This window comes from Carassius gibelio, chromosome B16, assembly GCF_023724105.1.
Source record: "Carassius gibelio isolate Cgi1373 ecotype wild population from Czech Republic chromosome B16, carGib1.2-hapl.c, whole genome shotgun sequence".
In the NCBI taxonomy this organism is placed as follows: domain Eukaryota; kingdom Metazoa; phylum Chordata; class Actinopteri; order Cypriniformes; family Cyprinidae; genus Carassius; species Carassius gibelio.
The window spans coordinates 14,129,017-14,150,733 of NC_068411.1; the positions used below are offsets into that span (position 1 = coordinate 14,129,017).

The 21,717-nt window shown below is 37.1% G+C and overlaps 1 protein-coding gene across 2 annotated transcripts in view; it reads left to right on the top strand.

The window, feature by feature from the left end:
- The first annotated feature begins 7,163 nt into the window (after nucleotides 1-7,163).
- LOC127974938 (ankyrin repeat and IBR domain-containing protein 1-like) overlaps nucleotides 7,164-21,717 on the top strand; it is a 34,781-nt gene continuing 20,227 nt past the window's right edge. Inside the window, exons 1-5 of one of the 2 annotated variants that reach the window (XM_052578538.1) lie at nucleotides 7,164-7,366; nucleotides 14,832-15,096; nucleotides 16,742-17,042; nucleotides 19,630-19,812; nucleotides 20,004-20,121. In XM_052578538.1, coding sequence (XP_052434498.1) covers nucleotides 14,909-15,096; nucleotides 16,742-17,042; nucleotides 19,630-19,812; nucleotides 20,004-20,121 — 790 coding nt within the window. In that variant the 5' untranslated portion in view covers nucleotides 7,164-7,366; nucleotides 14,832-14,908. The remainder of the gene's footprint in view (nucleotides 7,367-14,831; nucleotides 15,097-16,741; nucleotides 17,043-19,629; nucleotides 19,813-20,003; nucleotides 20,122-21,717) is intronic. The other variant, XM_052578539.1, reaches the window with a different exon arrangement.

Here is a 21,717-nt window from a genome sequence, read left to right on the forward strand (position 1 = left end):
AAATATATATATATATATATATATATATATATATATATATATATATATATATATATATATATATATATATATAGTTTTGCTTTGTAAACATAATAAAAAACAAAACAAAAGGTAAAATGTGTCTTTACTCAATTGACTGATGATTTATTGGATGTAAAAATGTTGTTCCTATATGTGACCCTGGACCACAAAAAGGGTTAATTTTTTGTTTTGTTTTGTTTAATTAAGATTTATATATCATCTGAGAGCTGAATAAATGAGCTTTGCACTGATGTATGGTTTGTTAGGATATAACTATTTAGATCAACTATTTATTCAACTATTTATAACTATATCTTTCACCTTTAAAGTTGTCCAAATGAAGTTCTCTGCTTGCAATGCATATTGCTAATCAAAATTAAGTTTTGATATATTTACGGTAGGAAATGTACAAAATTATCTTCACTGAACATGATATTTCCTTAATAGCCTAATGATTCTGGTCATAAAAGAAAAACCAATAATTTTGATGCATACAATGTATTATTGGGTTATGCTACAGATATACCCCAGTAAATTAAGACTGGTTTTGTGGTCATTGGTGAAATGTGGTGAAATATGTGACCAAAGACCAAAGAGCTGAAGAACTGGAAAATAATGACATGAAATTACTAGCTGAGTATTGTTACATAACATGGATAACATGCATAACATAAATAATACTATAGCAAACACTTTCATTTGTATTTGGACCCAATAAAATGCCATTCACTAATCTTACAAGAAAGAACAAGAGTTTTTTCCAGTGCAAGCTTAGAGGTCAATGCAGATTTCTCATTCTCTCCTTAGTTAGCTCAACTACTAAGTTTGATTTAGACTTAGTTTGTTCATAAACTATATTATAAATACCATATACAATTTCAATTAAACTGTGAATGCCATGCAGGTATGTGCTTCTTGGGCCTGCAGAACACCCCACACCATTTTCCATGAAAAATGAAAAAAAAATCATATATCATATAAAATTGAAAGAGCCTAAATTTCACCTCAAATGACTGCCATGGCAAGATGCTTGGCATCCAATCGCAAACTTAAAAAGATATGATCCGAGCAGCATTCATCGGCAGCTCCTGGTGCCCGGTGAACATGTGATGTGTTAATCCTCAGAGTCTTATAACCTCAATACCCCCAGGATTAGCACTTTAGCAGCTCCTTGCAAACTTCTGCTTCTAAAATATACATTCTTCTTTTGTGATCCTAATCATACTGAGTCTTATAATGCAATTTATAGTAAAGCATGTGGTATGAAAGAGGATTTTGATTTATTTTTAAGGATCAATATGCATTCAGCAGGATCTAAAGTATAATTTAACCAAAAAATGTTTTCGGAGAAGCAGCAAAAACTATGCATTGATATGCTTTTAATTAGCTGTCTGGTAACCAGTGTTATATTATTATTATTATTACATTGCACAAAAACCTAGAAAATAGCAGTTTTTCTGTATACTGTTGTTACATCAAACAATGCAAGCTTTATAGGGCCATGAAATTGTTTTTTTTTATTGTTTTTATTGTTTTTTTGTTTTTATATATATATATATATATATATATATACAAATTATTATTTTTATTGTTATAATTCCTTTGTATAAATTCCAAAAATGCTGTATTTCTACGGCTTCAGTCAGTGTTATATCAAATGATGCAAGCTTTATTGGGTCATGAGACAGATTTAAGTCTGAGAAAGTGAAGCCTTGAATTTTCTCTTTGGCATTTCCTCTCAATGGTCCATTGTTAGACTTTACTTGTAAGGGACACCATTTAAAGAATGTCCTTACATTTTTTCCATGACCTTAAGATTCTGGGGACTTTGATAATAGTAGACTGCAGCAGAAAGTTGGGAGCACACTGTTTGATTTAAATGAGTCTATAGGTTTCAAGTAACTAAAAGTTAGTTGGAATAGATGTAAACAGTTTCCCAGTAAAACAATAATTCAAACTTCTTAAAAGTAAAACAGGGCTCATGGAGAAGTGCTCAATTGATATAAAACCAAGCAGAAGCAAATGTTTGCTATTTTACTGCACTGAGTGTGTAAATCTGTGACACTAGGTAATGTGTATCTGATGTGTACACTGAAATTCACAGTGAAAAGAAAAGTTCAAAATTTCTTCATTCACCTTAATTAAATAGGACAAATTGTTGTTTTGTTCCTTCAACGTGATATATGGAGTCTCTTAAGGTAATAATAAAGAAAATAATAATAATATAAAAAGATACATGCACTCTAAAAAATGCTGGGTTAAAAACCATCCAACTTGGGTTATTTGGCCACCCAGCGCTGGGTAAATATTGGACAGAACACACGCTAGGTTATTATGGGGGCTGTTTCATAAAACTAGTTTACCAAATAAGCCGGGCTTATTTCAGTTATTCTGACTTATTGTCACTTGATTTGGTTTCCGAAAGCAAAATCACCACAGCTCAAGCTCTATCACTAATGCAAGCTGAGCCCCTCTAATACTGATCAATATGAACGCATATCGATATTACATCGGACTCTCTCACATACAGTTGACTTTTAGTCCAAAAATAAACGTCTACAGAAAATGCAACTTATCAAATAAATAAAAATATAGGTTACAACCAACTGTATTTAATGTATTGTGCCCACAATGCAATAAAAAAAAAAAAAAAAGTGACCCTGGACCACAAGACCGCTTGGGCATATTTTTAGCAATAGCCAAAAAACACTTTATGGGTCAAAATTATAAATTTTTCTTTTATGCTAAAAATAATTAGTATATTGAATAAAAATTATGCTCCATGAAGACATTTTGTAAATTTCCTACCGTAAATATATCAAAACGTAATTTTGGATTAGTTTTATTCATTGCTAAGAAATTCATTTAGACAACTTTAAAGGCGATTTTATCAGTATTTTACCCTCAGATTCCAGATTTTCAAATAGATGTATCTTGGCCAAATATTGCTCTATCCTAAAAACCATTCATGTGCAAGCTTTTATTACACAGAGACGTGATCGTAACAGGCATGGGTCAAACACTGGCAAACGGGTATATAGAGGACAAGACGAAGAATATTCCTAGGGCAAGCGTGGGTCTTCGATGAAAGGACAATATCCAAAGGGCTAAGCAAGAGGGGTAATCCAGTATTCAGAGCAAAAGGGTCAAACACGGCAAGGCATGAAAAAGACATTGATGTATGTCCAGGGTTGAGCAGACAAAACTGGAGCCCACCAGAGTGGAGCAGAGGACCATCACAGCCGAGCAGATGGAACTAGAACCCACCAGGGCAGAGCAGATGGGGCCGGGACCCATGGCAGAGATTGGGCCCTAAAGAAAGCAGAGACAGACAATACAGGCAATGCATTTCTAGTCTCAGGGACCGAGGCATGGAACATAGAGAGTTCATAAACGGCCTCCATAGCTGTTACTTGACAGGATGAGGATTTATGAGTGGATACTACTGACACCTCCGAAGGTTCTGCAGCAGTTGCCGCCACCTCTGGAGGTTCCACAGCAGTAACAGTCAATTTGACAGCAACACAACAGGCTGAGAGAACATTGCTGGGTGCCACCACCATATAAGGACCTGAAGCAAGCACTGCCGCTTCAGAAGGTTCGGCAGCATGTGCCACCACTTCTGGAGAAACCGCAGCAGACGCCATCACCTCCGGGGACACAGCAGCAAGTGCCAATACCTTGGAAGGTTCTGCATCATTAGCTGCCACTTCTGGAGAAACCGCAGCAGACGCCATCGCCTAAGGCTTAACAAAATTCTTGCCATAACCATATCTGGCTTATGTTCCTCAGAAATGCTGCTGTATCTTCGTGGCCGAGTATTCTTTAACGGGGCTCACAAGTTGTGACACGTGCAGATCCATGTGCGAGCTTTTATTATACAGAGATGTGGTCGTAACAGGCATGGGTCAAACACTGGCAAACAAAAATATTCCTAGGGCAAGCATGGGTCTTCGATGAAAGAACAATATCCAGAGGGCTAAGCAAGAGGGGTAATCCAGTATCCAGAGCAAAAGGGTCAAAACATGGTAAAGCAAGAAAAAGACTAAACTATGAAAACTAGAAACAGACAAGACTACGAAAACAAGGAACTGAAACAAGAATTTGAAAACTAGAAACTAACACAGAAAGGCTTATGTATCGCAGATATCGCTAGGGGAGGGATATGTGCAGAACAATATTTCTGGAGAAACCGCAGCAGACGCCATCGCCTCTGGGGACACAGCAGCAAGTGCCACTACCTCGGAAAGTTCTGCAGCATTAGCTGCCACCTCTGGAGAAATCATAGTGGACTCCACCACCTCTAGAGTGTCAGTAGTGGTGTCACAGCCCAAACACAATATAAAGCAATTCCCATCATGGGAAGCACTTCAGACTGGGGAATTAGTTCCTGAACAGGAGGGATTGAGCACGCTGGTTTAGGGATAGCGGCTGCTCTTACCGATAACAGTGGTGGAACAGACAAGACGTGACGAGACTCTGGAAGTTCAGCCGAGACGTGACGAGACTCCGGAAGTTCAGCTGAGATGTGACGAGACTCCGGAAGTTCAGCCGAGATGTGACGAGACTCTGGAAGTACAGCTTCCTTCAATGAATTCGTTCATCAGAACAATATTTCCCCGTGTGTGAGGGGGCTTTCACACTGGCAGTTTAGTGTGGAACAGGGCACGGTTCACATGAAAAATCGCTAATGTGAACGCTGTCATCGGACCCTGGTGCGCACTGGGGTACCGAACCCGAGACTACCTGGAGAAGGTGATCTGAGATCGGCTGCTCCCGAACTGTGGCGCAGTTCGCGTGAATGTGCAAGCAAAACGGACTTGGGTGCGCACTTGTTCAGGAAGTAAAGTATCCCGCGCATGCATAACACTGTCGATATCATTGTTTCCTCAACACAAGGGAGAGCCGAGGTTGATTCCACACACTCCTTAAAGCTCCGGCTCGGACCACAGCAAACGAGCCCAGTGTAAAAGCCCTCTTAGAATAAGTCCAATGCTTATAAACATGTCTGATGATTTTGCTGTGTGTGTTTGTGTGTGTGTGTGTGTGTGTGTGTGTGTGTTTGATTGTTCTCAGGTGCATGGTGTGATTGTTATCAGGTGAACGTGTGATTGGTTCAATGGATCATGGGAAATGTAGTCCAGGGTGTACTATGTAGTGTGAAAGTCTGTGTGGTGAATGATGATCTCTGGTGGTGAATTAACAGAAGTTCAGTGACCAGATCATAACACATACATGTACATCAATGGAAAGCTTATTTATTCCACTTTCAGATGATGTCTAAATCTCAATTTCGAAGCAGGTTTTGTGGTCCAGGGTCACAATATGAAAACGTTTGTACACTGTTACTACTTGCACATTCAGTTGATAGGCAGATACTAGCCATGCAGCTGTTCTCTCTGATTTTATGAAAGCTGGGCCTTTTATGGTTATTAGTAGAACATTTAAACATTACAATCTAGAATAAAAAGTTACAATCATTTAATTAAAAATTTATTTTATTTATTGTATTTAAAGTTTATTTAACAGGGACCATACAAGCAAACATAGTTACAATACAAAGCCTGTAACTGATGTGCAGCATATAGAGTTTATAGCTAGTGCTAATTTTCAACTCCTGTCCCTGGTTGGGCATTTCTAAGAACATTATAAAACAAATACATACATAAAAACAAGAAATACTACAAAACTATGTATATACCTGTATAGACATACATATATATAACAACAATTAAAAATGTATTCAATTTTGATTTGTCTTTAGCCACAGCTTAATCATGGAAGTGAACTTTTTGAAGTCAGATATGGCCTTAATATCAGATGGTAATGCATTCCATAGCCTACAGCTCTTAACAGAAAAGGCAGTCTGTGCAAAGCTTGTCCTACAGTATGGTATTGTACAGTTATGATTTGTGCTACTTCTAGTAACTCTTTGGTTGTTCTGTATTTCAATAAATTTACTAAGAGGCTCAGGTGCTAAATTATTAATACACTTGAAGATTAATTTTAGGAAACATAAATTACTAAAGCTTTCAAAGCTTAATATTTTATATTTCTCCAGTATGTAACAGTGATGATAGTGGATTGGCTTTTTATCCATAATTTTTATTGCTCGATTGTAAAGTGAACCAATGTGTTTTGATGCAGACGGAGCTGCTTGCCCCCAAACTGTCATGCAGTATGAAATATGTGAAAACACCATAGCATGCACGTACAGAAGGGCTGCCTGATTTGGTATATAGTGTCTGATTAATTTAAAACAGTTGAGATTTCTTTGTATTGTTTTAGAGATTTTCTTGATGTGTTTAGTAAAATTAAGTTGAGGATCTATAACCAATCCAAGGTATGTGAATTCTGTTACAGATTGATTTTTTTCATTTTGCAAGTTAATTGTAAATCTTTTATTATGAATATACAAATCGGACTACATTTGAGCTAGTAGGGCTGTATAACCCAATAAAATTATAATGTAAGCAATGAGTTCTCAAAATATATTTTTTAATGCATTTGATCAATTTTCAACTTATTTACAACGTGATGCCGTATGAGGGTTTTTTCTTACAACACTGCCATCTGGTGTATAATTTCAGCATTATCAAATTTTCAATCTAATCTATTTTGCTTTCTACAAATTGTACTTAGTTACGCACACAGTTAAACACAGTCTTTAATTTCGAACAGAACAATTATTCTATGTAGTGTTTAATCTTAATGTTTCATCTACTGAACTGCGTCATAATTTTAGTCTTGAGGGCAAGAGCATTCTGGTGATGATGTATTTTACATCTGGGGTGAAGATGAGATTACAAATATATAAACAACATTTAAGACTTAATGCAACACTGCTATTTATTAAAATAGTTCCCGAAGGATTAAAGTTAAAATTACTTTTAAAGCAAATTCCTATTACCATTACCCATTCGTTGCTAATGGAACAATAAAATAAACGGTTGCAGTTGTTATATATATATATATATATAAAACTATTATTAAACGAATAACTTGGAACATATTTCGCTTTTTAATACCACGTGTCTGTTGTGTGTGGAAAACTACCTTAGGTTCTAAAAAGCCATGTAGAAAAGAAGATCACCTTTCCTTTACGTATGTTTCTCAGAGCTCTGTATTTTTCAAACAGGAGCGCAACTGGTGGGGCTTTTATTTTGAAATACTGAATTCTAACGAAGGCAACGCTGTGATTGAGGAAGGCTTCACGGCGGCCGAGGACCGTTCACAACAAAGGCGAGAGGCAGATTTTTGTTTAGAGTCAACACAGTTTCATCAGATAAGCGCTAAATTATTCAGGGTCAGAAAGAGGAAAAACGACCACTGTCGTGCTAATTGGGTAAGTAGGATATGTACATTTTGTTGCGCTTCATCGGAGAAAAGACTTGTTTGGAACGACATGCAGTATTATTAATACGCTTAACGTTATTATGTCACAACAAATCGACTGGTTGACAGCGATGAAATTTAATTTATTTGTTATAGTTATACGTTACATATAAACACTCTGTATCTCTTTATATGATGTAACATCTGGATATTGTCAAGTTCCCAAGCTAACTCAGTTAACGAGCTAAAAAAAGCGGACAGCTCCTGTATTGATTTTATAATTACAAGTAACAGATGCGCCATAAGGAATGCATGGAAAATAAAACCATGCACCAGTGGCCAGCTACTCCGCTGAAAACACGCCTCGGTGACTATTTTTGTCAACGTAAATAATAATGTTTTGGAGCACGTGACAGCACAGTCCAGTGGCTATTTTCTCGTGATTCGAGTGTGTAATCCAGGTAATGTGTATGTAAGAAGCGGACGCTGTAAACACGTCGCCCAGCCCCTTCTAGGAAATCGACGGTTATCTAAAAACAGCGCAAAGAATCTGGAACAGCACACAAACAACAGCTGACTTCCTGCATGCTGAGCATCTCACTCTCCAACTGGAGAAATTAAACGTTAACGTATCACAATACCCTTGCAGAAGTTACCATGGTAACCTTAGTTTCCGCGCCAAAATGTGATATTTGCTACGGATATTGTTGCTTCCGTAGAGGCGTAATTGATTTGAACTGTGGCACAAGTGTTTTTTGCGCTTTTTATGCTAATAAAAAATTACACCCATAGAAACGCTTTTGAGAATTTTTATTGAAATTATCCACATAAGATGAAGGCCCAACGTAACTTGGGCTTCAAGAAAAACTGTTTTATTCTTCATGAAGAGGGTCGCCCACTTGTCGGTGCTGCCATGCTTACGTCACGTGATGTGTGTGTGTGTGTGTGTGTATATATGTCAAAATAAAAAAATGTACTTTAATGAATGCGTGAGACGTGAAATGGAGTAAAAGTAACAAGACTTGTTCTGCAAGCATTCAACAAGTACAGCTGTAAGTACAACACTTTTGTGGGGGATTTTGAAGTTATTGTGGTTTTATGTCATACTAACTCTCAAACTCATAACACGGCTCTCATTTTATAGTAGGAACAATATGGAGCCAAAAGAGTGTCAATAATGATAAATGCACAGACTACATTCACACATGCACACATAGGATTCATACATGCACACACATGATTCATAAATACACACACAGGATACACAAATGCGCACAAAATTCACAAATGCACACACAAAATTTAAAAAGCACAGAAGATTCACAAATGCATACAAAATTCAGAAATGCAAACAACATTTACAAATGCACTCAAGATTCACAAATGCACAGGACAAGATTCACAAATGTATTTCTGATGCACAGACACATATATCTTGATTTACAAAACTGATTGCGGTCTGTGAACTTCACTGCATTTGTGTGTGAATTTTGAGACTCCCCTGACTTGGCTGACACACAAAGGCATTTTTTTAAACAGGGAATGATCAGCAACCAATCAGATATCTCCCTTGTTTTAGCCAATCACAAGAATGCACCACACGTGGGGGATTGTTTACTTATAAGCCAATCAGCGAACGACTCACTTTCCTCAAGCAGCGAACGACTCACTTTCCTCAGCGAACGACTCACTTACCTCACGCAGCTGGCGACTCATTTTGCACAGCCTGCGACCCACTTTGCGCAGCCGGACACCCACTTTGTGCAGCAGGAGACTCACTTTCCGCAGCCGGAGAGTCACTTTCCTCTCGCAGCGAATGACTCACTTTCCTCATCGAACGATTCACTTTCCTCACGAGTCACGCAGCGAACGACTCACTTTCCTCAGCGAACGATTCACTTTCCTCACGCAGCGAAGTTGAGTGAACGATTCACTTTCCTCACGCAGCGATCAACTCACTTTCCTCAGCGAACGACTCACTTTCCTCATCGAACGATTCACTTTCCTCACGCAGCGAAGTTGAGCGAACGATTCACTTTCCTCACAAAGCAATCAACTCACTTTCCTAAGCGAACGACTCCCTTTCCTCACGCAGCTGGAGACCCACTTTGCGCAGCCGGAGAGTCACTTTCCTCTCGCAGCCGGCGACTCACTTTGCGCAGCCGGAGAGTCACTTTCCTCTCACAGCAAACCAATGACTCTCTCTTCATGTAGGGACCGAATATTGTAATTAATGTGACTTCTATATTGCATCCAAAAGAATATTTAGATATATTTAAATATTCAAAAAGGTGTCCATTTTTTTTTTTTTTACTTTCATTAAAATATTTCAATAAAATGAAATAATTGCCTATTGCAAATTTATGAATCCATGGTTAACTTTTTTTCTGCAGTCACTGGGCTATATGTATTGAGACATTTTTTTAATTTATATTTTGTAAAAAAACAAAACAAAAAAAAACCTGAATTGTAATCTAAACATCTGTATTTTCATACAATTGCATAAATAAGTAGGCTATAATATGCTGCACCACAGGCATATTGCGCTGTTTAAACGTGTTCATGTGATTGGCTTATAAGTAAACAATCCCCCACGTGGAGTGCGTTCTTGTGATTGGCTAAAACAAGGGAGATATCTGATTGGTTGCTGATCATTCCCTGTTTAAAAAAAAGCATTTGCAGTGTAGTTCACAGACTGCAAGCAGTTTGTAAATCAAGATATATGTGTGTGTCAACAGAAATACATTTCTGAATCTTGTCCTGTGCATTTGTGAATCTTGAGTGCATTTGTAAATGTTGTTTGCATTTCTGAATTATGTGTGTATTTCTGAATTTTGTGTGCATTTCTGAATTTTGTATGCATTTGTGAATCTTCTGTGCTTTTTAAATTTTGTGTGTGCATTTGTGAATTTTGTGCGCATTTGTGTATCCTGTGTGTGTATTTATGAATCATGTGTGTGCATGTATGAATCCTGTGTGTGCATATGTGAATGTAGTCTATGCATTTATCTTTATTGAGACTCTTTTGGCTCCATAGAACTATGCTAACCATGGCAATATATTTTTGTATGTTTAGACATGACAAGTGTATTACAATGCGCTACAGATCTGGGGCACTTTGATATAAAAAGAAAAGAATCATGTGTGTGTTTTAATCTATCATAACTGACTGGCTGTCTGATTTCTAAATGTTTAATATTTCATTGGCAGTTTGTTGACTAATGAATTAACTAAATGTTAAAAATGAAGCTCTATTGTAAAATGTTAGTTAACAAAAACATTTTAACAGTTTCAAACAATTTCTATGTCATGTTGTAGTCCAGATTAAAATAGTTTATTAAGACTTAAAGGCCTTGTTGCAGGGTTAATTTTTTAACGAATTTGTGCAATTTGCTTGTTGGTAATAAATATTTAAACTGTTATCCATTGTATTTTATGTTGTTGGGTATCACAAAACGGAATATAATATGAAAAAGTAGGTAATATCTTACAGCGGTCTCCTTTCCCCCACAATGCATTGCATCATGTCACGTTGGGGAGAGAATTTACCAAAGCCCGCATAGAGAGTGACTAGAGAGACGACAGTATTCAGATAGCGCAGATTATAGATAGATAAATACATAGATGTATATAGATAGACTAGATATATAGATAGATAGACAGACAGATAGATAGAGAGATATCGACCAACAGTTGACCCAAATGCACTCACTTCCCTACAGCACAAGCTTTTCAACGTAGTTTGCATGCGACAGCACCTCCCACACAAGCACCTGCCAAACTCCGCGACACACACGCGGCTACGTTTGCAACAACATTTTCACCAGAGGAAGAGATAAACACTTAGAAACGTCCATATAGCTAGCATGGTGCCTTTTATTTCTAGATGACAAAGACAAAGTTTACCAGCTGTGCGACACTCTGACAAAGGTCACCGGTACTTATCTGAACAAACGTCATGATCACTGCCACTAGATATAAAGAAAACGTTGATTTTTCACTCTGTGCTATTCAGTGACAGTAAAAAATATATGTGTCGTTATTGTGCACTGCTGCTCGTAGACTAGCTCCAGTGCTGATTGCTGCGATGCTAAATGATAGCAACTCACCAGGACACTTCACCAGCTCTCCTCTCATTCTCCTCGGACCATGCATTTAATTGGCTTTGACGGACATCAGTTCTTGGCAATTCCTCATTTGCCCTCTCATGTCTGGCAGGTTCGAAATTACACTGCTGCGTGCCATCATACATATTGGTTCTTGTGACCTCTTCCTCATCCCAGTCAATCGCTATAGTTCTGATGCTGCGTTCCAGGTTTTTGAGCTTGTAATCAGTATTTCATACCACGACTAACGACTTTGTACCATTCCAGGCAAGTTACGGCAAACTTTCTGAGCGCAAGGAGTTGTAACTCGATTATTTATTTTATTGCAACGTTACATTGACCTAAAATCGTTTTTTCAACGTGTACCACTTGCATAAACACTGCATCCGTAGGCAGTATTATCCATAGGGGCTGCCATCGTTGTTTCGCGTGCTGTGTGACCTCGGAACTCGGAGTACATCGATCTAGTACGAGACACAAGTTCACGGGTGGGAAGTCACGGGTTTGACTGTCGTTCCAGTGCACTTTCAAGGGTTTAAGGTTGGAAACACACGGGTTACGGGTTGCCTAGAACGCGGCATCATATAGGCTGAGGCTATCTTTCCTCCACTTCTCCCCAACGTGACGTCATCACAGAGTTGCGTAAAAAAACGTAAAAAAACGTAAAAAACCGGTCTTTAAGATCATTTTTGAGACATTTTAAAAATGATAAACATATCTTGAGTGATTTATGTACCCATTCATCGAAAGTGGTGGTTAACCTGCAACATGGCCTTTAACACTTAAGTATTTGCCACTGTGATGAACACCGTAGCAAATACACAAATCTGATTGGCTATTTAAACTTATTAAATATGTTTTAGAAATTAGGGCAGCTGATTTATTTGTGGTGTTTCAAGGGTAAGGACTGCATTTTCTGCAGTTTAGCCCCATCTGTTGTGCATTTTGACCAGCTGATGGGAAATTATATTCTTAAAATGCATTCCAAATTCTGAATAATTTGTAATATATAATTATTCACGGTATTTAGAAGTGCCCGCAATAACAAAATTGTGCATATTAATTACCGTGATATATCGCATTACTGCATACTGGCACAAGTCTAGTGCAGAATGGTGCACTTTGAGCAAGATGGAGTCGCAGTGCTTATGCGCATCAAGGGTGCAGAATGATGTGCTTGAAGAAACTACACTCCACACGGTACAAACAAAGAGAAGAGAAATGAGAGAGCAATGAACTCCATCAAGATGTCATTTTATGTGAATCCTCATACCTTTATCTACGCATCAAGTATTATAATGGGAATATATCATCTTGGAGGGAAAGTTTTACCATGCTGACTGTCATACCTAAATGTGACATGCTGTTTGAATGCTGAGCGAAAAATAACTGCGCTAAAGCTTGACAGCAAAAGCGAAAGGAAGATCAATTTCTGTAAACTTAAATTTAACAATACAAATATAATTCTGTCCTTCTCATTAAGATATATAGGCTATTCAGTGCATGAAAATCAAACTGGTTCTTTTGGTGTATGGATCTCCCTTGTGCCGTATAAAAAGCACAGTAATCGCGGTTTTCTGAAACCACGGTTAGATTAAATAATTGCGATTTAGACAGTTATTTAAGTATCGTGACAGACCTGCTAAGAAGTTTATTAAGAGAGATTTTTAATACTTCCTGTTTTATAGACACTCACAAACTTTGGAACAATTATATTTATGGAACTCAGAAAGGTATTTTTTTGTTTAATTATTTTGATAGAGGAAAACAAGCTATGATTCTAGTTTCAACATTATTTCTTATATAGACCATTCCCTTTTAAATACGTTAAGTATTAAAAGTGACCAACATTTGGTTTTTGATCACTGAAAGGGATAATATCAACAATCTGGACATGGAGCCAAATTGAGATGCACCTATCTCTGCGAGTGAACTACATAGGGCCTTGAAAATTAAGATTCAAAAAGAAAAGTTTATTAGGAACCATAATCTTAAAGGACATTAAGATAACTTTCATACTTCTTGAGTTACATGCACACAACTTTGGAAAAATAATATTTATCAATATCCAATTCCATTTTTGCTGGAGTGAAATCATATAGAGCCTTAAATGAAGATGTTAAAAGGAGAGTTTGTTAAAACCTAGGAGAAAAAAAAAACTTAAGTGTTTTATTTTTCCAATTTTTTCTTTTCTTTTAACAGTACCCACTAAACAGTGACAGATAATGCAACATAGATTGCTAAAGTCAACAGAATTTACTCACTGCCCTACTGATCTCTGCGTTAAAATGACATAATGATGCTGCCATCTTTATTATATCTGTAATCCTGTAATCTGGCTCCAAATCTTAGGTGAAAGTTGTAATATTTGGTTGTTATTTTTTGGTAACTCTTTGGTTACCAACATTTAATATTTCACAGAAGAAAGTAAGTCAAACAGGTTTGGAACAATGTCAAGATGAGCAAATAGTGACAGAAATGTTTATAGTTCACACTTATCGTTCTAAATAAACCAATGCAAGACCATCCAAAAGAGGTTAACCATAAAACTAGGCCAGACGAGTTGTTTTACCCATGAGGTTGCCTGTCTGTAATGAAATTGAGTCAGTTTTTATAAATGGCCCTGTTTATTATTTCTGCAGTTGGGATACTATATTCATAAAGTTGGTGTAAATATGAATACAGCTGACACCTCCGGTGTCCATGTTGACAGATGGTATTTGTGGGGGCATAACTTTTGCCCTGCTGAATCCTGCCCCTCGACAGAACCTTCTCGCAGTATGTTGACAGAAGTTGGCGAAGGGAGCCGGAAGCCCCTAGTGTTCCTGGAGGAAGTCTGTTTCGTTCCTCACCATCTCCTGTGGAGAATGAGTCAGGGTGTTGAGACAATTAGCCGTCTGCTTCTGATCCAAGACCTGTTTTCATTTTTCTCTCTGGAAGGTTGACAAGGATTTGCATAGATGTGCTGGTTTTAGATCAGCTCTTAGAAGCGGCTATGCTCTTGCAGGTCTTTTAAAGGGCACACATGTAAAGTGGGACATGTTAAGCATCTGCTTCTGTCAGGCCTCTCTCATGTGGTTAAACACGTGATTTAGTTTTGTAAGTGCTGCTTGGACATGATGGAGAGTCAGTTTGCTTCTAACAAGCACTTCAGGCCTGTTCCTGCAGATTTTTACTGCACATGACGTGGTATTAAAGGTTATACATTTATCACAACTTCAAATAGGATTTATTTTCCTTTGGCTCGTGTTTTGCTTGTTAACATGCCTTGTGGTGGAGTTGGAGATTTTTCCGATGTTTATTGTATGATGTAGCTGACTATCTGATGAAGTACAGTGGACACATTCTTTGCTTTATCCTTGTTTCCAGTAAGCGCACAATGTCAGCTATCTGTGGACCCACAGGCTGAAGAAGTCTGATCGTTCAGCAGAGCTGGGAAGCGAGAGATGGGGAACACGGCCACCAAGTTCCGCAAAGCACTGATCAGTGGAGATGAGGTTCTAGCCTATCAGCTCTACGAGGGCAACCCACAGTTCAAAGAGTCTCTGGACCCCAACACTTCATATGGGGAACCGTACCAACACAACACCCCTCTCCATTATGCTGCCAGACATGCAATGACGCGTATACTCAGGTAAGACTTAGCTTTCAGTAATATTTAGTATTTTGGCATTCTGCTTATTTTTTATTTAAGCTATCATTACCCAATGGCTTTCTGACTTCCAGATGTTTAATGATCTAATATTTAACTTAATGGCTTTGTTTCTTATTTGTATGTAAATTTTCATTTACAAATAATAAATAAAAAGATTGTCATTTATGTGCTCACCATCATGTTTTTTCAAAACTATGATTTTATTTCTTCTGTGCAACATAAAAGAAGATATTCTGAGATATTTTCACAATTTTTTGTATTTCATAGTTTTTATTTATCTGTAGCTGTGATTAATGTGTTAATAACACTGTTTTATCATCATCCATTATTTTATGAAATGCATAAAAAATCCAATTTACATACAACGGCTTGAATAAACCTATGAAATGCAGATTTTCAATTTCTGAATTACAATACATTTTTTGAATTGTTTGGGTATAGAATACAAAATACATATTAGTTAGTCTGGCATAGGCTTAAAATATCTTAAAATACATTTTCATGACAAGACAATTTTAGTTAAATGTGATGTGGTACAGCTACCTGAAGATATTTATGAATTAAGAATTCATACTTTTTTCCCCCTAGAATAAATATATTTAAAAATAATTTACATAATGATTATGAAATTAAATATTTTTTTTCTTGATGGATAAAGGGATTGTTCACCCAAAAATGAAAATTCTGTCTCGAGTTGTTGTTCCATTCTTCGGAACAAAAATAAAAATATTTTTGATGAAATCCGGGAGCTTTCTTACCTCGCTTAGACCGCAATTTTAGAACCATGACTTGTTGTTTACATACAGTGTAAAGCACACGCATGGTTCGTGGTTCTCTCCAAAATGACAGCAGACGGGATGAGGAGGAAAATATTTTTGTAATAAAAATAAATAAATAAATAAATAAATAGTTTCTTTGTGCACAAAAAGTATTCTTGTAAATTTGTAAAACTATGATTGAATCACTGATGTCACATGAACTGCTTTACCTGTTTCTGGGCTTGGGAACATTTCAGTTGCATTGATGTCTATGCAGGGTCAGAAAGCTCTCGGATTTCATCAGAAATCTTATTTGTGTTTCAAAGATGAACAAAGGTTTTACAGGTTTGGAACAGGTAATTGGAGGTAATTATGAGTAATTAATGACAGAATTTGCATTTTGAGTAAACTATCCCTTTAAAACCTCATAACATTTTTAGTGTCATTAAGCTATAACCATTTTTGGAAATGGTATATATATATCCCATGCCATATTAAACCAACAGGAATACAGAGAGAAGATTTTGAAGAATTTGGTTTTAAGCAAAGTTATTCCATTTCTTTATTGCAGGCACTCTTATATGTCAATGATCTGTCAGGCTCCAAGCAGTATTTTATAAACTATACAACAATTCCTTGGTTCTTAAATGCTTTCAAACTGTTAGAAATACTCAGATAATTTACACAAATCATCACATTCTACTGTTTTTCCTTCCCAGTGTGAAACTCTTTGGCCTAAAATTGTTATTGTCAGAATTTCATTATGAATACATCCCTAGAATCTGGTTTCTTAAATCAAAACCGATTGAGAACCAATGACTGCTCATTTTTTTTCATTTGTCATCCACCATGCCATAATTTCACAGGTCCTTCCTGTTCAGCAAGGACGGTAACCCCAACAAACGTAACATGCACAATGAGACCACACTGCATGTGTTATGCATGGGGCCAAATATCTTGCTATCCGAAGGGGCTCTGCAGCCGCGTCTAGCCCGTCCCTATGAAGATGAACGCAGACGTGCTGAGTGCATCCAGATGATCCTAAAGTGGACCGGCGCCAAACTGGACCGTGGTGAATATGAGAGTGCTGACATCAGTGCCACCGATAACAAGAAAAACACTCCACTACACTACGCTGCTGCCTCAGGGATGAAGACATGTGTGGAGGTACATATAGCACAATTATCAAACACTGTCGATACATTCACGGACACAGTTGTTGGGTCCAAAATCATAATGAATCACTCTTTCCATATAGTGAACGGGGAACAATTTTTGGACAAAGCTTCTGACTAACCCATAATAGGTGCAGCACTAACAGTCTCTCTGTAATGGCAAAGCTGTGGAGACATTTTAACTTTTCATGTTAATTTCGTATTGCACACCCTTATCTCCAGTCATTTGGTTATGTATTTTTGACCACCTGGCTAGTTGGCAAAAGGGGATTTGAAATTGAGATCCCTGATCTGGAACATTTGGGAACATTTGTTCTGACAGTAGAAATGATTAAACAGTTTTAATTCTAAAAAGTGTATATTGGACAACACTTTATAATAAGGTTCAATAAGGTTAACATTATACATAAATGCATTGAACAGCATGCTTTTCTTTTAATTATTCTATAGGTAATGTTAAATAATAAATATAATATTGTTAATTTTTAGTTTGTTCATAACAGATTAACTAATTTAGGGTTAAAATGTATTCATGTATGTACAAATAAAAAAGGCAATTTAGATTTACATTTTATTAATAAACGCTGTAACGTTTTTATGAATTTTCATGCTGATTGTTGCATTAACTGATTTTAACATATAGGGCACTATAATACACCTGGCGCAATGCGAAGCAAGGCGCAGCGCAAGTGTGTTTGCTAGTTTCAGTCTGGTGCCGTTCGCATTTTCCCGTCCAGCGCCACGTCGTTTAATTAGCAAATGCATTTGCGCTCATATGTGTGCCAATGGGCGTGCTGGTCAATAGACCAACCAAACCTGGTCTAAAGTCTGGCGCAATTTTTTTTTCTTTGTGATTTAAAGAACGTGTTTGTATAGGCGAGTCCACAATGCGTCTACACGCTTCTAATTAAACACAGGGACGCACAGCAGCACACAAACATGCCAAATATAAAAAAATTAAAGGATTGCAATGCATAAGAATTTTTTGTAGGCTAATTAAATATATATATATATACAACTGGCTCTTAAAGGGAATGGAAAATGAGACTCTGATTGGTTTATTGCATGTTACACGCAAAAAACACATTTAGAGAATAGGGACAACTCGTTTAGACCATGCGCCCGGGCGCGGCAACTGTTTTTCCGTCGTTAATATAGCAAAAGTGGATTTGGACACGACCTGAGTGCACCTGCGCCGTGCTCTTTACACTTTGTGTTTAGATCGTTAAAATAGGGCCCATAGAACTTTAGGGTTGGTCAAGTGCTGGCGAAAAAGTTAATTTATATTTAATCATTTAGCAGATGCTTTTAGCCAAAGTGACTTACAAATGAGAACAATAGAAGCAATCAGACCAACGAGAGAACAACAACAGTATACAAGTGCCATGACAAGTAGTGGTCAACCAATATGTTTTTTGACAGCCGATGCCGATATCTTGAAAAATAGAGGGCCGATATAAAGCCGATTATAATATATATTTGTTTTAATTAATATTAATATTTAAGAAATAAATATGTAAAATAAATGTGTAAAATAAACCTAGTTTTGATGACAAAGTATTTTTCACAAATGAATAAATATTTAATAAAATTTTTATTAAATAGAAGTAAAAAAATGTAATTAAAAGGAAGTAAACACTGTAACAAACAGAACACTCAGTATTTTGGGAAGTTTGTGTGCATTGGGAATCATATTTTTCAAATAAAGCAAGGGTAATACTGGATAAAAATGCATACTTCACAAGATCTCACCGCTGGATTCGACTTAGTTTGCAAGGTTTCTGAAATTAAATGTTCATTAGTCACTCAAAGACTTGTTTAAATTACATAAATGCATATTTGTTTAATGCTGATGGCAAACTAGAAAGTATTATAATGTTTGCCTTTCTATTACTAATAAGCCTAAAAAAAGCAATCATATAAAATTTTCTGTGTACATTAATTCCTTTGTTCAACCATTCTATCTGATTATTAGACAGACTTCTATCTGTATCAGACCAAACAATTAACGACGATGATGAACAAGAGAGAGAGTGTGAGCACTGTGTGCGCTCTGGCACTTCTGCTCTCATAAAAGTCCTGCCTCGAACTCATCGGCCAAGCAGAATAACTTATCGGCCGGTGCTGAGATTTGAAAAATGCCAAATATCAGCTGATATATCAGCCTTGGGGATATATCGGCCGACCACTAATGACAAGTCCCATTTAGTCTTGCACAGTACACATAGCTGTTTTTTATTTTTTTTTATTTTATAGAATAGAAAACGTAAGTGCTTGTATTAGTTTGTCAAGTACTTTTCCATATTGTAAAATATAACTATTTATGTTTTGAAACTTCCTCGAATTGATCTTCAATACTTTAGCTGAACTCAAATACACAAAAAAACTCTGTCTTGACAATTCTTCCACATCTATATTTAACAAGAAAATGTGGCAAATATTGATATTTGTGTTTAATAGCGTATGTTCCAAAAGGTACTGTATGCTATCTTAGGTCAGTTAAACCTCATCTGGTACCTCATGTCATGACCATGTTAATCTTTTCTCTGTATATTAACCATATTTCCATCTTTCTGCAGCTTCTGGTGAAGCGTTGTGCAGACCTGTTTGCAGAAAATGAAAACAAGGAGACCCCATGTGACTGTGCAGAAAGGCAGCACCATAAGGAGCTTGCACTCAGTCTGGAGTCTCAGATGGTCTTCTCCACTGACCCCCATGCAGAGGATATTGAGGCAGAGTATGCAGCTTTAGACCGCAGGGAGGTGAGCTCTCCAAATAAACTCTGGAATTTCTTGTGACGTTAACATTTGCCTCAAGCCCTGGTGTCCAGATGTGTCAAAATGTAATCTGCTTTTCTTTAAGACCAATAAAAATAGAAGAGTTTGATGCCGATGTCTGAATTCTGATTTCGCTATGATTCAATGTTTAACACGTAACCGTGTTACTGTTTCAGTTTTATGAAGGTTTGCGAGTGCAGGACCTCAGGAGACTGAAGGACATGCTGATAGTGGAGACGGCAGATATGTTGCAAGCTCCTCTCTTCACCGCAGAGGCTCTTCTTCGGGCACATGGTATGATTGTGTCAAACACTCAAAGATATATTCAGTGCTGTTGGCTGGCCCAAATTGAATTTTGGTCAAATTTGTTGAGAGTTTGGAGCTGAAAACTTGGTTTGGTTTGGTTTGCTGGTAACACTTTAGTATAGGGACCAATTTTCATTAACTAGTTGCTTTTTAGCGTGCCTATTATTAACATATTGGCTGTTTATTAGTAGTTATAAAGCACATATTCTGCATGACCATATTCTACATCTCTAATCCCACCCCGTACCTAAATTTAACAACTACCTTACTAAATATTAATAAGCAGCAAATAGTAGTTTTTTGGTTTGTTAATAGAGAGAATTTGACCTTAAAATAAAGTGTGACCGGTTTGCTTGGTTTGGTTTATTTCTGTTCCTTTTTTTTTTTTTTTTTTTTGGACAGCAAGTGACCATCATGCATTTGTATTTAATATAAAAGAGCAGCTGTGACATTTTGGTTAGACTTTATAATAGGGAACACTATTTATTATTAACAAGTTGCTTATTACTAGCATATTGACTGTTATCCACATCCACTTTACTCAAAAACCTGATAAGGCTTTTAATTTGGTTTGAACGGATACGGTGGTTGTTCTGACTATTAGGGAAATCATGCTTCTGTCTATTATTTAGAAAACAAATATGCAAGGGACAGGAAATTTATAAAATGTTGTGTGGGGTCATGGCCGTTGAATTCTGTGTGCATCTGTGAGCACATATTCTGTGCAGGCCTACTTATTCGGTTCATTCTGACGCAATCCTTCCAGTTCCTAACTTATGAAGAATATATGTTCATGTAAATTTACAGCTGTTGGAAACCGGTATGGCATTTTCCTTGGAGAGATCTAAAAGCATCCATGCTCACAAAGCAGACCTAGAGGTTTCCTTCTCCTTAATTTTACAAGAGCACTCATGTTTAGAGCTGCTAAACTCTCTGGCAAAAGACTCATAATTGGATCAGTGCTTTCTTTTTTTTAATCTCCAGCAGCCTTTCTAGCAGGCCTTGTTCCAGATGACTAGAGCCCATGGGAGAAAAGGGCAGAGCTCTGATTCATGTGCGCTGCTATTATTGCCACGGCTTCTCTGGAGACCGCCAGCCGAGGCTCAGATATGCAGTTTCACCTTCTTTTAATCTTATTCACACTCTTGACTCCTGAAACTACAACGGTAGAGCTCAAACAACTGGTGTAATGCACTTTGAGGATTTTCATTTGGGGAAATCTCACACTTTTCTTTGCAAGCAAGTTTAATTTGGTAGTATTTGTCTGTGTTTTGCCTTGGACTTTAGTCTGTTATCTTGCCTTCAGCGTCTGGAATCTGTCTCCAGGATTTCCTTTGGGAAGTGTCATTTCTTATCTTTTCTTACCCCAGCACACTTCATTGATGTTGACCGATAAGTTCATTCAAAGATATCAAAGCATATGTCCTTTTTAAATGCCGCCACCGTCTCTTGAACTAGAGGAAGAGGAAACTGGAGCCTAAAAAATAAGTGAATGTCTTTGCACCTTTTAAGTAATGAATGTCTTAACATGCATTTTAATGGTTACTCATTATTGCTAAAAGCATACTTCCTTTTTTTCCTAAC